The sequence below is a fragment of the Odocoileus virginianus genome, chromosome 6 (genome assembly GCF_023699985.2).
Source record: "Odocoileus virginianus isolate 20LAN1187 ecotype Illinois chromosome 6, Ovbor_1.2, whole genome shotgun sequence".
Classification (NCBI taxonomy): Eukaryota; Metazoa; Chordata; class Mammalia; order Artiodactyla; family Cervidae; genus Odocoileus; species Odocoileus virginianus.
The window spans coordinates 29,517,347-29,535,071 of record NC_069679.1 but is presented as its reverse complement, the minus strand read 5'-3'; the positions used below and the strand labels follow the sequence as shown (position 1 = coordinate 29,535,071).

The following is a 17,725-nucleotide window of genomic DNA, read 5'->3' as shown; positions in this document are numbered from 1 at the left end:
ATCTTTCCCTATTGAATAATTAGGCTTATTTAATAATTTACTAGCAATGCTATTCTTTCTGACACCAAGGAAGAGGTGTGTTTTCTAACATCAGTTCTCTGATTCTCTGACATCATCTAGGTATCTAAAAATCAGTTCACTTCTGACTCTAACTGCCTGGCATTACTGTAGAGCCTAGAAGCTAAAGGGGTCAGTGCCGCAAAGCTGCTTCCACTTTAGGCACCAGTCACAATTCCCAGTTGTCATCCTAACAAACTGACTATAAATTTGGGAGTTCCTCCCATTTGATAATTTGCTAAAATGACTCACTGAACTTGAGAAAACACTTTGTCTTAAGCTTCCCAGTTTATTATAAAGGATACAGCTAAGAAAAGCTATGGAAGAAAAGCTATGACCAACCTAGACAGCATATTAAAAAGCACAGACATTATTTTGCCCACAAAGGTCCATCTAGTCAAGGTTATGGTTTTTCCAGTAGTCATGTACGGATGTAAGAGTTGGACTATAAAGAAAGCTGAGCACTGAAGAATAGATGCTTTTGAACCGTGGTGTTGGAGAAGACTCTTGAGAGTCCCTTGGAATGCAAGGAGATCAAACCAGTGAATCCTAAATGAAATCATGCCTGAATATTCATTGGAAGGACTGATGCTGAAGCTGAAACTCCAATACTTTGACCACCTATGGGAAGAACTGACTCATTGGAAAAGAACCTGATGTTTGGAAAGATTGAAGGTTGGAGGAGAGGGGATGACAGAGGATGAGATGGTTGGATGGCATCACTGATGCAATGACCATAAGTCTGAGTAAGCTCCGGGAGTTGGTGATGGACAGGGAAGCTTGGCGCGCTGCAGTCCATGTGGTTGCAAAGAGTCAGACAAAACAGTGACTGAACAGCAACAACGATATTAAGGAAACTGAACTTCAAAAAGATGAATGAAAGTAACCTGTTTATGGCCATTGAGAGACACTAAACATATTTGAACCTAGGCTAATTCACCTTTAAAACAGTCATTTAGATCTGACCTTGTGAGACACTGAAGCATTATGTTACTAAACAGATATATGTTCAAAATACCCATATTTTATTTTTATCAACCATGCCCAAACTTATAAGATTCTTAGATAATGTTGGGCTAGAGATGATGTAATAAGATATTTTTAAAATGAATAAAAATGACTCCTATTAACATGAAATTTATAGTATCAGTGTAAAGATAATATTGTAATATAGGTAAGTATGCATTATGTAATATAATCAATGTGCAAATTCTTAGAAGGCAATAACTAATTGCTGTAAATTGAGGATATATATCTATATAAAATCTTTGTTCTTCATTCCTGGAACCAACCTCCTAAAAGTTTTAGAATTTTCTGAGTGAAAGGATCACCGTTAATTACTTATAACAAGTTCTTTCCAACCATCCTGAATTCATGCCAGTAAGGTGAATCTTGGCTGATCCCTAGATGTCTTCAGGATGTGAGCTGATCTCCAGAAAGACCATGCCATTGTTGGAAGATTGGAACTTTTAGTCCCACTCCTTGACTTTCAGGGAGAAAAGACAGATAAGAGATCCAAAACAGTGTTCAAACACCAATGCAATTAATTTAATCATTTTTTTAGTTACTAATCAATAATTTTTGTCACTAGATATAAAACTAGGTGGGGTTTCCCAGGTGGCCCTAATGGTAAAGAACCTGCCTGCCAATGCAGGAGGTATAAGAGATATGGGTTTGATCCCTGAGTCAGGAAGATCCCCTGGAGGAGGTCATGGGTAACCCACTCCAGTACTCTTGCCTAGGAAATTTAAGGACAGAGGAGCCTAGCAGGCTACAATCCACAGGTCAGAAAAGAGTTGGGCATGACTAAAGTGACAGCATGAAAATATAATACTAGGTACTCGATGGATTCAGGGGGGTGATGCAATGACTGGGAATTTGTAAGTTTCTTTATAATAAAGCTAACACAGGAGGCAAATACAATGGATGATAGCATTGTATTATTCACAGGAGGAGAGATGCTTCACTTACTGTTGACCAGGGGTAGACTTTCTGAAGGTAAAAAATCTAAAACATGAGATTAGAAATAGTAAAAGAAAGCGTAAAAGGAAAGAATAAAGAAAAGAACAAATTAGGAAGAAAGAACATCAGATGTTTGTTGTCCAGAAGGGTTTCTCATACAGAAGCAGGAAGAAAACCTGAATTTCTGAAACATAATGTTCAAGATGAGAGTAGTTGGGTATATGACCAGACCCAGAAATTGTAGGACCTTGTAGGCCTGGTTAACAAGCAGGGGTGAGTCAATAAAATGTTCTAAGCAGACGAATAAAGGAGCTGATTTCTCTTTTAAAAGGATACCTGGCCAATCTCAGAAGGCAGAGAGAAGGTCAAAAGAAGTGTGTTGGCCTGGTTGAAGACTGTTGCAGGACATTTGTGGTGGCTCAGATGCTGAAGCGCCCACCTGCCAGTGCAGGACACCCAGATTCGATCCCTGGGTTGGCAGATCCACTGGAGAAAGGAATGGCTACCCACTCCAGTATTCTTGCCATGGACAGACACCCTGGTGGGCTACAGTTCATGGGGTCACAAATAGTTCGACATGACTGAGCAATTAACACACACGTGAAAGGTAACAGTGGTGGTAGTGAAGACTGAGAGACATGTACAAACTCCTAATGTATTTTGAAGGTAGAATCAATATAAGTAACCATCTTGTATAATTACAGACAACATTCTTGAACAAATAGCTGTCATTAATGACCTCTACTATTTAACCATCCTCACACATGCCAAAAACCTGTAAACCAGACTATAAATACTTCACAGAAAGTGCTTTCACTATAATAATTATATAATTGAACTTGTCAAAAACAGTACATATTTTCAGTATTAATTCCTAACTTGCTAGGATTTGGCACATTTGATTACTTCCTGCTCTTAGAAACATACAACTATGTTAATTTTTGTAACACAACTCTCTGGATCCACATATATCTATTCTAGTTTATGTTTATTTTCTTTTAGGAACTTTTATTTTCCTCCAACTCTGTGATTATATTCAAGAGTAAATTAAAATTTGACATTCTGTATGCCTTTACTATGGGATTCCCAGGTGGTACAGTGGTAAAGAATCCACCTGTCAATACAGGAGACACAAGACACGTGGATTCAGTCCCTAGGTCAGGAAGATCCTCTGGAGTAAGAAATGCAACCCACTGCAGTATTCTTGGGTTATATATAATACTTACTGGAGTATTCAAAGTCCAATGTACAGAGGAGTTTGGCAGGCTACATACAGTCCATGGGGATGCAGAGTTGGACACGACTAAGCAACTGAACACACACAGACACACAATGCCTTTGTTTATACTTACCTTGAGATATCTTAACAACACTGTATCCTGCAGTCACTACTCAATTCTGAGGTTTAGATCCATGGGCTTCCCAGTTGGATCAGTGGATAAAGATCTGCCTACCCATGCACGAGATGCAAGAGACGTGGGTTTGATCCCTGAGTCAGGAAGACCCCCTGGAGGAGGAAATAACTGCCCACTCCAGTATTCTTGACTCAAATACCCCATGGACGCACCAGCCCGGTGGGTTGCACACGACTGCATGACTGAGTATACACACACATTCCTCTTGGCAACATGAGGCATGTATTTGTGAGCATAAAATAGCCAAAATACTCCACAAACCATTTCAATGCTAACAACTGAAAATGCTAGAAAATATTCTTAAAATATTATGAAAGCATTAAAGTGTTTGTTAAAAATGCCATGCCAAATTTATGTGAATATAGTACAGTGGGGCTACTTTTGTCCTGGGGGCATTTGCTGATATGGACAAATTTGAACTTAAGTTTCGATGGCATCTTGGGGCAAGAGGAGTAGAACTCCAAACCCAGGGTGTTTCCTGGGAAAGTGTCTACCAATAGAAGTTGGAACTCAAAGGACTGTTCCAGAGAATAGCAAAGAGAGATAAGAAAGCCTTCTTACATTAACAATGCAACGATACTGAGGAAAACATTAGAATAGGAAAGACTAAGAGATCTCTGCAAGAAAACTGGAGGTATCAAGGGAATATTGAATGCAAGGATGGGCACAATAAAGGACAGAAACAGTGAGGCCCTAACAGAAGCAAAAGCTATTAAGAAGAGGTGGCAAGAATACACAGAAGAACTATACAAAAAAGCCTTAATGACCAGGATAACCACCATGGTGTGGTCACTCACCTAGAGTCAGACATCCTGGAATGTGAAATTAAGTGGGCCTTAGGAAGCATTACTGTGAACAAAGCTAGTGGAGGTGATGTAATTGCAGCTGAGCTGTTTCAAATCCTAAAAGATGATGCTGTTAAAGTGCTGCACTCAGTGTGCCAGCAAATTTGGAAAACTCAACAGTGGCCACAGGACTGGAAAAGGTCAATTTTCATTCTAGTCCCAGAGAAGGGATACACCAAAAATTACTCAAACTACCCTACAGTTGCACTCATTTCACATGTAGCAGATGCTCAAAATCCTTCAATCTAGATTTCAGCACTACATGAACTGAGAATTTCCAGAGGTACAAACTGGATATTAAAAAGAAGAACCAGAGATCAAACTGCAAATATGTGCTGGATCATAAGAAAGCAAGGGAGTTCCAGAAAAACATCAGCTTCATTGACTGAAGTAAAACCATTGTGTGGATCACAACCAACTGTGGAAAATTCTTAAAGAGATGGGAATACCAGACCACTTTACCTGGCTCCTGAGAAATGTGTATGCAGGTCAAGAAGCACAGTTAGAACTTAACATGAAACAACAGACTGGTTCAAAATTGAGAAAGGAGTATGTCAAGGCTGTATATTGTCACCCTGCTTATTTAACTTACATGCAGAGTACACCCTGTGAAGTACCAGGCTGGATGAATCACAAACTAGAATCAAGATTACTGGGAGAAATATCAACAACCTCAGATATGCAGAAGCTACCACTCTAATGCAGAAAATGAAGAGAAACTAAAGAGCTTCTTGTTGAGGATGAAAGAGGAGAATGAAAAAGCTGCCTTCAAATTCAACATTTAAAAAGTAAGATTATGGCATCTGGTCCCATCACTACATGGGAAATAAACGAGGAAAAAAGTGGAAGCAGTGACAGATTTTATTTTCTTGGGCTCCAAAATCACTGCAGATGATGCCAGTAGCCATGAAATTGCTATTAAGACACTTGAGTCTTGAAAGGAAAGCTATGACAAACATAGATGGTGTATTAAGAAGCTGAGACATCACTTTGCTGACAAAGGTTCACACTGTCAAAACTATGGTTTTTCCAGTAGGCGTGTATGGATGTGAGAGTTGGACCAATAAGGACGAGGGCCAAAAAATTGATGCTTTGAAACTGTGGTGCTGGAGAAGACTTCTGAGAATTCCCTGTATAGTAAGGAGGTCAAATCAGTCAACCCAAAGGAAATCAACCCTAAATATTCATTGGAAGGACTGACACTGAAGCTGACACTCCAATACTTTGGCCACTTAATGGGAAAAGCTGACTCATTGGAAAAGACCCTGATGCTGGGAAAGATTGAAGGCAAAAGGAGAAGGGGGTGGCAGAGGATGAGATGGTCAGATAGCAACTCTGAATCAATGGATATGAATTTGAGCAAACTCTGGGGGATAATGGAAGACAGAGGAGCCTGACATGTTGCAGCCCATGGGGTCACAAAGAGTGTCACATGATTTAGTCACTAAACAATAATGAGACATTGATGCTAAGAGCTGCCTGTGGACATGGATCTAGAAGAGGAAGCCATCATCTTTGGCATGAAATATTCTCATAAATATTTTTAAAGGACAATGAGTAGCACAGAGTTAAAATTAACAAATACACAGAAACAAGGTACCCTGAGAGAAAGTTAAGAGAAAATCTCTCTCAACACTGTAATTAGAAATATCAGATGGTTTAAAATAATTACTTTGTTTAAAGAAATAAAAGGCGAGTCTTACTACCTTTGCAGGTAGTGAAAATGTACTAGAACATTGGTATAAAAGTATACCAAAGAACTACACATAACATTTATAAATGAAAATTGATAATTAATTAGTTATTATTAACTAATAACTAATGTAATAACATGATGGATGAGTTTAGCCAATTAAGCAGAACTGAAGAAAAAATCAGTGACTGAATTAGCTCAGATATTTATTCCTAATGCAATGCAGAAACCTCAAATGGAGTATTTGGAATAGAGATTGAGAGACATGGAAGACAGGATAAAAATGATCTTCAAGTGACAGTAAAAAGAGAAGGCTACAGGGGTTATTTGAAGAGCTTATGATGAGAATTTTCCAAAACTTTCCTAAATGAAAGACATCAAACATAAATCAAGAGATTTAAGAAGCCCAAGATATCCAAACTATAGAAAGGAGCCTATACCTAGAAACATTTTACTGAAGCTGTACAACATCAAAAACAAAAAAGATTTTGAAAGTAGCTGGAGGAAAAAAAAAAAAGGCATTCATTTCACTTCATTTCTTTCATTTCAAAGTGTGAGACTTTGAGCTGACTTCTCTACAGCAATAATGGCCTTCTGAAGACAGTGGAATTATATCCTGATGTGCTGAAAGAAAATAACTGCCAACATGTAATCCTATATACAAGGAAAATGTCTTTTAAGAATGAAATTAAAAATATATTTTTTAGAAAAATAAAGATCAGAAAGCTCACTGAAGATAATTCTATATAATATAGGCGAAAGGAAAGTGATCATAGATTTGGAAGGTCTATAATGAAAGAAGGAATTAAGGGAAAATAAGGCTTCCTTGATAGATCAGTTGGTAAAGAACCCACCTACCGTGCAAGAGACCCCGGTTCAACTCCTGGGCTGGGGAGATCCCCTGGAGAAGGGATGGGCTACCCACTCAAGTATTCCTGGGCTTCCCTTGTGGCTCAGCTGGTAAAAAATCCACCTGCCTTTAGGAGACCTGGGTTTGATCCTTGGGTTGGGAAGATCCCCTGGAGAAGGGAAAGGCTATCCACTGCAATATTCTGGCCTGGAGAATGCTATGGACTGTATTGTCCATGGGTTCACAAAGAGTCAGACAGATTGAGTGACTTTCACTTATCTTATCTTACCATAAGCTAGTGTATTTGTGGGTGATTTTAAAAATAGTACAGGTTTAAGGTTATGATAATATTCAATAGATGTAAAATAAAGACCCAGTAACATATGTCAGATTCAGATTTAAAGGACCAACGTGTTCTAAGATTCTTATTTTAAGAGGATGGTAAAGATATTAATTGATATTTTTAGATAATTTAAGTATGTATGTTGCGTGCTTTAAGACAATCAACAAAATAATAGAAACTGTTAAAGTCCCAATGAATATCAGGAAAAGGGTTACAATAATGATATAATCCATTAATATAAAAAAGACAAAGGACACAAAAAAGAGAAAGTATGAAATGAAAAGGAACACTCATACCCAAATATATCAATATATTAAATGAATAAAGCGAAGTGTTCTGGGTAAAATAAAAATATTGTCAGACTTTTTTGGGAAAAAAAAAGAATATAACCATGTGCTGTTTAAAAGAAGTGCTTGATTTTTGCTGCCTGGATGTCAAGTGAGAGACTGAAAGTCCCAGACGCTATTGCCCTACACTTCCGGCTATCACCCGAAGCCTGCCTGACCCACTGTTGCCATGGGTGATGGGAGGATCTGATGTACCAGGTGAGGCTGGCCCAGCCCGCTGAGCGATAGGACGAAACGGTGGAATCCAGGAAGAAAGAAGCAGGGTTGGATGTGGAGATGACAATTGAATAAAGAAGTCTCCATCTGTTGCATGTGAAAATGCTACTGGAGCTAAGAGAGCTTCCTGGAGAATAATCAGCAGCACTAAACAGAAAGAAGAAAGCAAGGGAGGTGAAGGCAAACTAAAAATGATTAGGGAATATCAGCAAATGGTTGGGGCTAAACTAGTCTGTTGTGACATTCTGGATGTACTGGGCAAAACCCTCATTCTAGCAACTAAAACTGGCAAGTCCAAGATTTCCTATTATAAAATGAAAGAGGACTACCACCGGTGTCTGGCTGAATTTACCACTGGAAATGGGAAGAAGGAGGCTATGGAGAACAACCTAGTAGCTTTAAAGCTGCTAGTGATATTGCAGTAACAGAACTTCACCGACACATCCCATTTGCTTAGGTCTTGCTCTCAATTTCTCTGTATTCTACTATGAAATTCTTAATTCCCTCAAACCATGCCTGCAGTTTGGCAAAAGCAGCTTTTGATGATGCAGTTGCAGAACTGGATATGCTGAGTGAATAAAACTATAAAAACTACATTTACTATGCAATTATTATGTGATAATCTGGCACTGTAGACTTCAGACATCAGGATAATGGTGAAGAGCAGAATAAAAAAGTGCTGCAGGATATGTAAGATGGAAATCAGTGAGACATAAAAGGCAACAAGAGAAACCACCTCTAAACACTCCACACTCCCCATCCCACCCCTCTTGGAAACCCACCAAGGGTACTGAGAACCACCAAATCTGAGTTTTTACCTTCAGGCTCAGAATTTAGGTTCCTGCCCTGTTTGGTTTGTTGTTGTTTTTAAATGATTTTCGAATGTTCTTACAGGCAAGAGTGAATTTCTGTGGATTTCACTAGTCCCAAGCACTGGGTTCTATAAAACACTAACAAGACTGCATAGGGGCCTTTTCAGCATTACTGTATTGTATTACTGTATTGTCCCCTGCCAGATATGTGCCTTTAGAAACGAAAGTTACATTTGAAAACCATTAGACTTTCAGGTGACAAGCATGTAAGAGACAGGTGAATCACACTGTAGAGATGTGTGTGGTATCATTTTCCCTTTTTCTGATCATTCAAGTTGAACTTTATGCCAGTGTTTACAATTAGTTGGATGTTAGCTGGAGGTGATTAAAGGTTGTTTGTTGGGTGGGGGGGATTGTTGTAATGGTTTGCTATAAACAAGGGTTTCAAACTCTGCTGAAATATTGCTAAAAAGCATGGTTCTAGTAACAGGTCAACAATCCGTGGCTGCTCATTCTTGCCTATTTTTACTCTCCCTCTGAAGCAAGTTATCATTAAAGGTAGTATGGGAAAGCCTGCATTCATGTTCAATTCTTTCTTCTCCTACCCTCTTCCCCTGTACCTCACTCCCCCTCCTTTGCTAACTCAACCTCTTGTTCAATATGTGTAACTTGTATCTAATTTGTACTACTAGATATATATCTGACTGGAGCCACAAATACAAAATTTCTGTTGTTCTTACTGATACATGGCATGGGTTAACATTAAACCTAAACCTGAATTTAAATGCCAAACATTATATTGCACCTCCATCCTTTATCCTTCAAAGATAAAACCTCTACTCTAAACATACAATAAATAAAAAATAAAAACATAAGAGGTGCTTATAAAATACAAGGTTGCTGAAGTGCGAAATAGATTTAAGGGACCAGATCTAATAGACAGAGTGCCTGATGAACTATGGATGGAAGTTCATGACCTTGTACAGGAGACGGAGATCAAGACCATTCCCAAGAAAAAGAAATGCAAAAATATAAAATGGCTGTCTGAGGAGGTCTTACAAACAGCTGTGAAAAGAAGAGAAGCCAAAAGCAATGGAGAAAAGGAAAGACATACCCATTTGAATAGAGAGTTCCAAAGAATAGCAAGGAGACATAAGAAAGCCTTCCTCAGTGATCAGTGCAAAGAAATAGAGGAAAACAACAGAATGGGAAAGACTAGAGATCTCATTAAGAAAATTAGAGATACAAAGGGAATATTTCATGCAAAGATGGGCTCGATGAAGGACAGAAATGGTATGGACCTAACAGAAGCAGAAGATATTAAGAAGAGGTGGCAAGAATACACAGGGGAACTCTACAAAAAAGATCTTTACCACCCAGATAATCACGATGGTGTAATCACTCACCTAGAGCCAGACATCCAGGAACGTGAAGTCAAGTGGGCCCTAGGAAGCATCATTACGAACAAAGCTAGTGGAGGTGATGGAATTCCGGTTGAGCTATTTCAAATCCTGAAAGATGGTACTGTGAAAGTACTGCACTCAATATGCCAGCAAATTTGGAAAACTCAGCAGTGGCCACAGGACTGGAAAAGGTCAGTTTTCATTCCAATCCCAAACAAAGGCAATGCCAAAGAATGCCCAAACTACTTCATAATTGCACTCATCTCACATGCTAGTAAAGTAATGCTCAAAAATCTCCAAGCCAGGCTTCAGCAATATGTGAACTGTGAACTGCCAGATGTTAAGGCTGGTTTTAGAAAAGGCAGAGGAAGCAGAGATCAAATGGCCAACATCTGTTGGATCATCGAAAAGGCAAGAGAGTTCCAGAAAAACATCTATTTCTGCTTTATTGACTATTCCAAAGCCTTTGACTGTGTGGATCACAATAAACTGTGGAAAATTCTGAAAGAGATGGGAATACAAGACCACCTGACCTGCCTCTTGAGAAATGTGTATACAAGTCAGGAAGTAAGAGTTAGAACTGGACATGGAAAAACAGACTGGTTCCAAACAGGAAAGGAGTATGTCAAGGCTGTATATTGTCACCCTGCTTATTTAACTTATATGCAGAGTACATCATGAGAAACACTAGTCTGGATGAAGCACAAGCAGGAATCAAGATTGCTGGGAGAAATATCAATAACCTCAGATATGGAGATGACACCACCCTTATGGCAGAAAGTGAAGAAGAACTAAAGAGGCTCTTGATGAAAGTGAAAGAGGAGAGTGAAAAAGCTAGCTTAAAGCTCACCATTCAGAAAACTAAGATCATGGCATCTGGTCCCATCACTTCATTGCAAATAGATGGGGAAACAGTGGAAAAAGTGAGAGATTTTATTTTTGGGGGGCTCCAAAATCACTGCAGATTGTGATTGCAGCCATGAAATTAAAAGACGCTTATTCCTTAGAAGAAAAGTTATGACTAACGTAGACAGCATATTAAAAAGCAGAGACATTACTTTGTCAACAAAGTTTCATCTAGTCAAAGCTATGGTTTTTCCAGTAGTCGTGTATGGTTGTGAGAGTTGGACTATAAAGAAAGCTGAGCACGGAAGAATTGATGCTTTTGAATTGTGATGTTGGAGAAGACTCGAGATTCCCTTGGACTGCAAGGAGATTCAACCAGTCCATCCTGAAGGTGATCAGTTCTGAGTGTTCATTGGAAGGACTGATGTTGAAGCTGAAACTTCAATACTTTGGCCACCTGTTGCGAAGAGCTGATTCATTTGAAAAGACCCTAATGGTGAGAAAGTTTGAAGGCAGGAGAGGAAAGGGACAACAGAGGATGAGATGGTTGGATGGCATCACCAACTCAACGGACATGAATTTGGGTAAACTCCGGGAGTTGATGATGGATAGGGAGGCCTGGCATGCTGCAGTCCATGGGGTTGCAAAGAGTCAGACTGAGTTACTGAACTGAACTGAACTGAACCAAAAGTATAAATGGATTGGAAAAACATAATAGGTAAATTTTAACTAAATGAATACCAAAGTAACTATATAAATAGGAGACAGAGTTTTTAATGTAAGATATTAATAGAGATAAAAAATTATATTTCACAATGCTAAAAGCTTCAAATCATCAATAATAAAAGGCAGTTTTAAATTTGTATGTAGCATATTTGTAAACTTGTATGTAGCATCATTTGTAAATAGCATCAAATATGTAAAGCAAAAAGGAAACAGAGGTACAAGAAGAAAACTTTTATTTATTTATTTTTATTGAATTGTTGTAATTTTTTTATCTTTTTAAAAATTTTTTAATTTTTTTCATTTATTTTTATTAGTTGGAGGCTAATTACTTTACAATATTATAGTGGTTTTTGCCATACAAGGTGAGGGTGGGATGATCTGAGAGAATGGCATTGAAACATGTATATTATCAAGTGTGAAACAGATCGCCAGTCCAGGTTGGATGCGTGAGACAAGTGCTCAGGGCTGGTGCACTAGGAAGAAGAAAACTTTTAAATGCTACACCCATTTAGAAGAGTTTGACACTGTCTTCTAAGTTAATCCAAGCAGAATAAATGGGTGGCAAAAAAAAACCACAAAAAATGTAACAACTTTATAAGTGATATGGATAGAATTGTTATCAGACTTAACCCAATAGATTCTCATCACATCCCAAACAACAGACTACTCCTCCTTTGCAAGCACATGCAGAACAATAATCAATCATATTCTTGGCAATAAAACAAGTTCTAGCAAATTTCAGAAAATTGAAAACATACCAATTTTTTCCTCTGAATATGATTCATTTAAGCACAAAATCAGGGAGGAAATAAACCATATGCTTATAAAGGGGGGCTTCCACGGTGGTGCTAGTGGTAAAGAACCCACCTGCCAATGCAGGAGACATAAGCGACACAGGTTCAATCCCTGGGTTTGGAAGACTCCCTGGAGGAGAAAATGGCAACCCACTCCAGTATTCTTGCCTGAAGAATCCCATGGACAGAGGAACCTGGCTGGCTAGAGTCCATGGGGTCACAAAAAGTCAGACATAACTGAGCAACTGAGCACACATATGTTTGAAAATAAAGAAGCACTTGCCTATTAGGTATCCCTACTGTGTGACTAATATGTGCACAAATCTGACATGTCTATCAAGTTCCAAACTACCTTTCATTTCTTCCCCATGTTCATCTCATCCCCATAATTGTCTAAGGCATCATTTATGGTCCCATGACACTGTTGTAGTTCAAGTCTTCTCTTTAAGTTTCTTCTCTTGGAGGTTCACGCTCCTCCTATCTGCCACACTATTCTTTCTAAAAGATTGGTTTAATCATATAAAGCTTTCATTTAAAACTTTTTAAAGGCCTTAAATACCAACAGGATAAAATTCAAACTCTATAACATGACATTCAAGGATCCTTAACAATCTCTGCTTTTTTTTTTTTCATTTTTATTTCCTCCCAAACTCTCATGCACCTTTTGTACACTAGTTATACTATTATAACTTACACTTCACTGAACACTCCGTCCTCCCTGTCTCCTCCTCACCTTTCTACCTACTTATCTTCTCACCTGGAATGTCCTCTCCTGTTGTTTACCCACATGACAATTTCCTACATATCCTGAGAGATACAGTTCAAATATCACTTTCCTTGCCTGATCAGTCCTTATGGTGTTATTCACTTCTTCACTTTCTACCATAGAATATTTTTTACTTCCAGTTTTTAAATTAGCTATTTAAATCTCTGTCTATTGCATTAAGCCATAAACTACATGCAGAGAGGATTTTTTTCTTGTTCATTTTTTTCTATTCTTAGCATTTATATAAGGAAGACTCAAAAGTTAAACTTATGAATAAAATTAAAATTGATATGGTAGCTTAAACATATTTATTGAAAGAAGCAAGAAGGGTCAGTCAGTAGACTGGTTGTGAGAAAGGAGAGCAATGCTATAAAAAGTAGATGGAATAACCCGTAAAGAATATAAAATGGCACATTTGGTATGATAGTCCTAAAATCTTTTAGCATCTTCAGGAAAGGGTTTTCCGGGTAGAGACGTCCAGCATTGATACAGTGCAACTCAGGAGAGTGTCATACACATCTAGTCAAGGATGTGGTTGTGTTGCATGGAGAAGTCCTGACTGCAGAAAACCCTGATTGGTCATACCTGATTTCCTTGATTAAATGAATCATGTCATTAGATCCCAGGAAATAAGTATTATTTAGTATGACCATTGGGAGTCATCATTAAATAAAGGCCTATATTTTGCCTAACCTAAATGATGGGAGAAGTATGTCATACCTTTTGGAAATCTTCCCATCAAAAACAAAAAGATTAGGTACCTAATGTAGCAAGTTTAAATTGTATAGGAAAAAAATTCCCAATTAAGCCAAATCAATGAAGCGTTGCAGTGGGCTGAAATCCATATCCACCTGTAGCATAATTTTCTGTTTGTTTAATATGTTTGAATATTATAAATTGCTGTCACATTATTCCTGACCAAATAATTTAGAAAATAAATTTATATACTTGTGTTACCCATATTATTAAATACTTGGTATCCAGAATCCTAGGGACTGAGCTTCATATGAGATAATTAGAATTTGCTTACCTGAACCAATGGCTTCATCTGCTGCAGAATTTCATGCTAGTGTGGATATTCTGTTTTTATACCTAGAGCATCATTTGGTTGCTAACAGTATAAACCAGAGTTTCCCTGGTGACTCAGGCAGTAAAGAATCCACCTGAAATGCAGGAGACCTGGGTTCGATCACTGGGTCGGGAAGATTCTCTGGAGAAGGGAATCGCAACCCACTCCAGTATTCTTTCCTGGAGAATTCCATGGAGAGAGGAGCCTGGTGGGCTATAGTCCATGGGGTTGCAAAGAGTCAGACATGACTGAGTGACTAAGCATAGCACAGTATAAACCAAATACACTGATGGCAGCGTTTTCTGGGAAGCAGCTAGAAAGAAAGAAAAAAAAAAAAAAAAAGCTCTTCTAGATTCACCTGAGGCTTCCCAGGTCTCTCAATGGTAAAGAACCTGCCTGCCAGTGCAGGAGCTACAGGAGACCTTGGTTCAATCCCTGGGTCTGGAAGATCCCCTGAAGAGGACATGGCAACCTGTTGTAGTATTCTTGCTGGGAAAATCCCATGAACAGAGGATCTTGGCAGATTACAGTCCCTGATGTCGCAAAGAGTCAGACATGACTGAGGGGCTAAGCACAGACACACACACCTGCAAATGCCATTTTAAGCGATTATCCTATTCACTCCCCACACTCAGGAATTATGTTTCCATACCCAAGGTTTTTGAACTGTGGTGTTGGAGAAGACTCTTGAGAGTCCCTTGGACTGCAAGGAGATCCAACCAGTCATCCTAAAGGAGATCAGTCCTGGGTGTTCATTAGAAGGACTGATGGTGAAGCTGAAACTCCAATACTTTGGCCACCTGATGTGAAGAGTTGACTCATTGGAAAAGACCCTGATGCTGGGAGGGATTGAGGGCAGGAGGAGAAGGGGATGGCAGAGGATGAGATGGCTGGATGGCATCACCAACTCGATGGACGTGAGTTTGAGTAAACTCCGGGAGTTGGTGATGGACAGGGAGGCCTGGCGTGCTGCGATTCATGGGGTCGCAAAGAGTCAAACACGACTGAGAGACTGAACTGAACTGAACTGAACCCAACCCAAAATCTCCTAGCCTAAACATGTTCTCCACCTACCTGATAATAGCCTTTTCCTTTTGCTAGATGTATTCTTGAAAATAGCTTCTCACAGTAAGTGTAGCCACTGGCTTATTGCAGATCACCCATTTTATCTGTTATAATATCTCTTTCTACAGATCCTCCTGCTGTGGAACCGGCATTTCTGGAAATCCGGCAAGGACAAGACCGAAGTGTCACTATGAGCTGCAGGGTCCTAAGAGCCTATCCAATACGGGTGCTGACCTATGAGTGGCGCTTGGGCAACAAATTATTGCGGACGGGTCAGTTTGATTCTCAAGAATACACAGAATATCCAGTGAAGAGTCTTTCCAATGAAAATTATGGAGTTTATAATTGTAGCATCATAAATGAAGCTGGAGCAGGGAGATGCAGCTTTCTTGTTACAGGTAAGGTGCTGAATATTTTTCTTTTTAGATCATGGGAGCTTAGGCTCTTGTCAGTGTAAGAATGAAAGCATTTTGCAAATCCACAGAGCATATTATGAACAGCTTGCCTGTTCTATTTAGAGTGTCTACTCATTATTTTCAAGGCAAGTCTATTTTAATAGTTAAGATAGTTTATATGCTTATAAAATTAGACAGAAGCTTATGTGAATCCGAATAGATTTGGTGATGAGGTTGGTTATTTTGAGTATCACAGTAATAAAGTGACAAATCTTAACCAGCTTTTTTATTAGATCAAATTGCAATTATTAATACATATTTTTTCTGCAAGTCTAAAAGCTCTTTCAATCCATTATCTGTGCTGGCTTTAGTAAAGAGTGCTTTCTTTTTCTTGTTTATTTATTAACTCGATGTGTGGTGAATGTCCATTTTGTCATTGGCTTACTATAGGATCACAGATATTCAAAGGGAAATCAATATAGTTGTATTTGGTATATAATGAGTTGAGAAAATTACCATTTTTGATGTCATTATCTTTTACTGTATTTAAAGAGATAGTAAATCTGTGTTAAATTATATATATTTATTTGAATTATTTTTGTAATCTAAAGTAAATTTCTGTTATTTTTGAGCTAAGATTTAGGCATATCTTAAAAGAATATACTCTTTTCATTATTATTTTGTTCTAGATGAAGTTTGTTGTAACAGTTATAGTGCTTATGCTACTAAAAGAAGAAACTGGACGTTATATGTTATCTGTAAAGCAATCATAAAAATCATGATTAAAATGTTTCAGACTTAACTAAATCTTGTTAATTGGTAATATAAATTCTTATTAATAAGTTCTTACTTATAAGAGAATTCTCTGATATGGATTGCTTTGAGACATTTGACTTCCTGAAATGGGATATTAGATATTAATAAGTAAAATATAATTGACTAACCAAAGAATATGAAGACGTCCTCTCCAATGGATCTTACCACCTCTTGGTTTTGCAATCTCTTTTATTAACATTCAGTTGAACTTAAGGCTTTTCTACTGTAATTCTTCAAGTGAACTGTTAAAATAAAAAAATCCCTAGGACTGATACTTACATGATAATCTAATTTTTATCCCTAGAAGTATTTAAAAGGGTAAAAGAATGTAATGTATTACTCTAGGGGGTAATTTAAATGCCTTGATATACTTTCATTCTTTATTTATAATATATTAATTCCAAAGAAATAAGAATCTTTTGAAAGCAATTATTTTTTACATATTGGTACAAATGGAGCACTTTACTTTCTTTCATTATCCCTCCAAAATAAAAATACCCCATAAAATTAACTAAACTCTTTTCTCCAATCCTTTCGGCTTTATACACATTCTGATTTTCTTTGGTGACACTGTTTTCTAACTTGGACTATATTAGATTATGCACCTCTGTGAGATTTTCATTTGTTCTTTATTATATGATCCAAATCCTATTTCCTGAGCTAGAAGACAAGCTGAGACTGGAAGAAGCACTAGCTCCATTCTCCCATCCCAGATTCACGGGGTGCAGTAAGTAGATTTCAATAGCTGCAGAAAGGAATAAACCTGTTGTGGATTGCCCCATGGAGGGAGAGAAAATAACCCCAGGCATTAATTTGTTTCCAGTGTGCATTTTTCAGTCTTCAGGTCAGCTTCATTTTTTTTTCAAGATCTCCACATAAAATCTAACAAAGTTTTGAAGAAGAGAAAAGGAAATGATTGAATCTGAAATATAGTATAATTCCAGAAAATATATAAAGAAATCAATACATCCATAGAATCAGACATCTGGAAGAAACTTTGAAAGGCCATTTACTTTTTCTACTAAAACATAGCATAATTAGTAGTACTATGAATTAGTATATAATATAGAATTAGTAGTAATTCCCCACAATTCAAAACTCTTTGAAGCTATGCAGAAGAGAACTAGGAAATATAATATATTCAAGGCTGCATATATTCATTATGCATATGTTCTTTACCCAAAAAACTGATCATTGAAGACAATTCTTTTTCCTTCCTTGAGGCCCGGATTAACTAAGAAACATTTAAAATTTTATCGTTAGAACTATTTTACCAAATTTAAGAACACACTTCCACTTGCTTGT

The 17,725-nt window shown here is 37.8% G+C and overlaps 1 protein-coding gene and 1 pseudogene across 1 annotated transcript in view; both read left to right on the top strand.

The window, feature by feature from the left end:
* MDGA2 (MAM domain containing glycosylphosphatidylinositol anchor 2) overlaps positions 1 to 17,725 on the top strand; it is an 854,438-nt gene that overhangs the window by 719,597 nt on the left and 117,116 nt on the right. Inside the window, exon 9 of the mRNA XM_070469091.1 lies at positions 15,338 to 15,607. Coding sequence (XP_070325192.1) covers positions 15,338 to 15,607 — 270 coding nt within the window. The remainder of the gene's footprint in view (positions 1 to 15,337; positions 15,608 to 17,725) is intronic.
* On the top strand, positions 7,426 to 8,422 carry LOC110133634 (14-3-3 protein epsilon pseudogene; annotated as a pseudogene).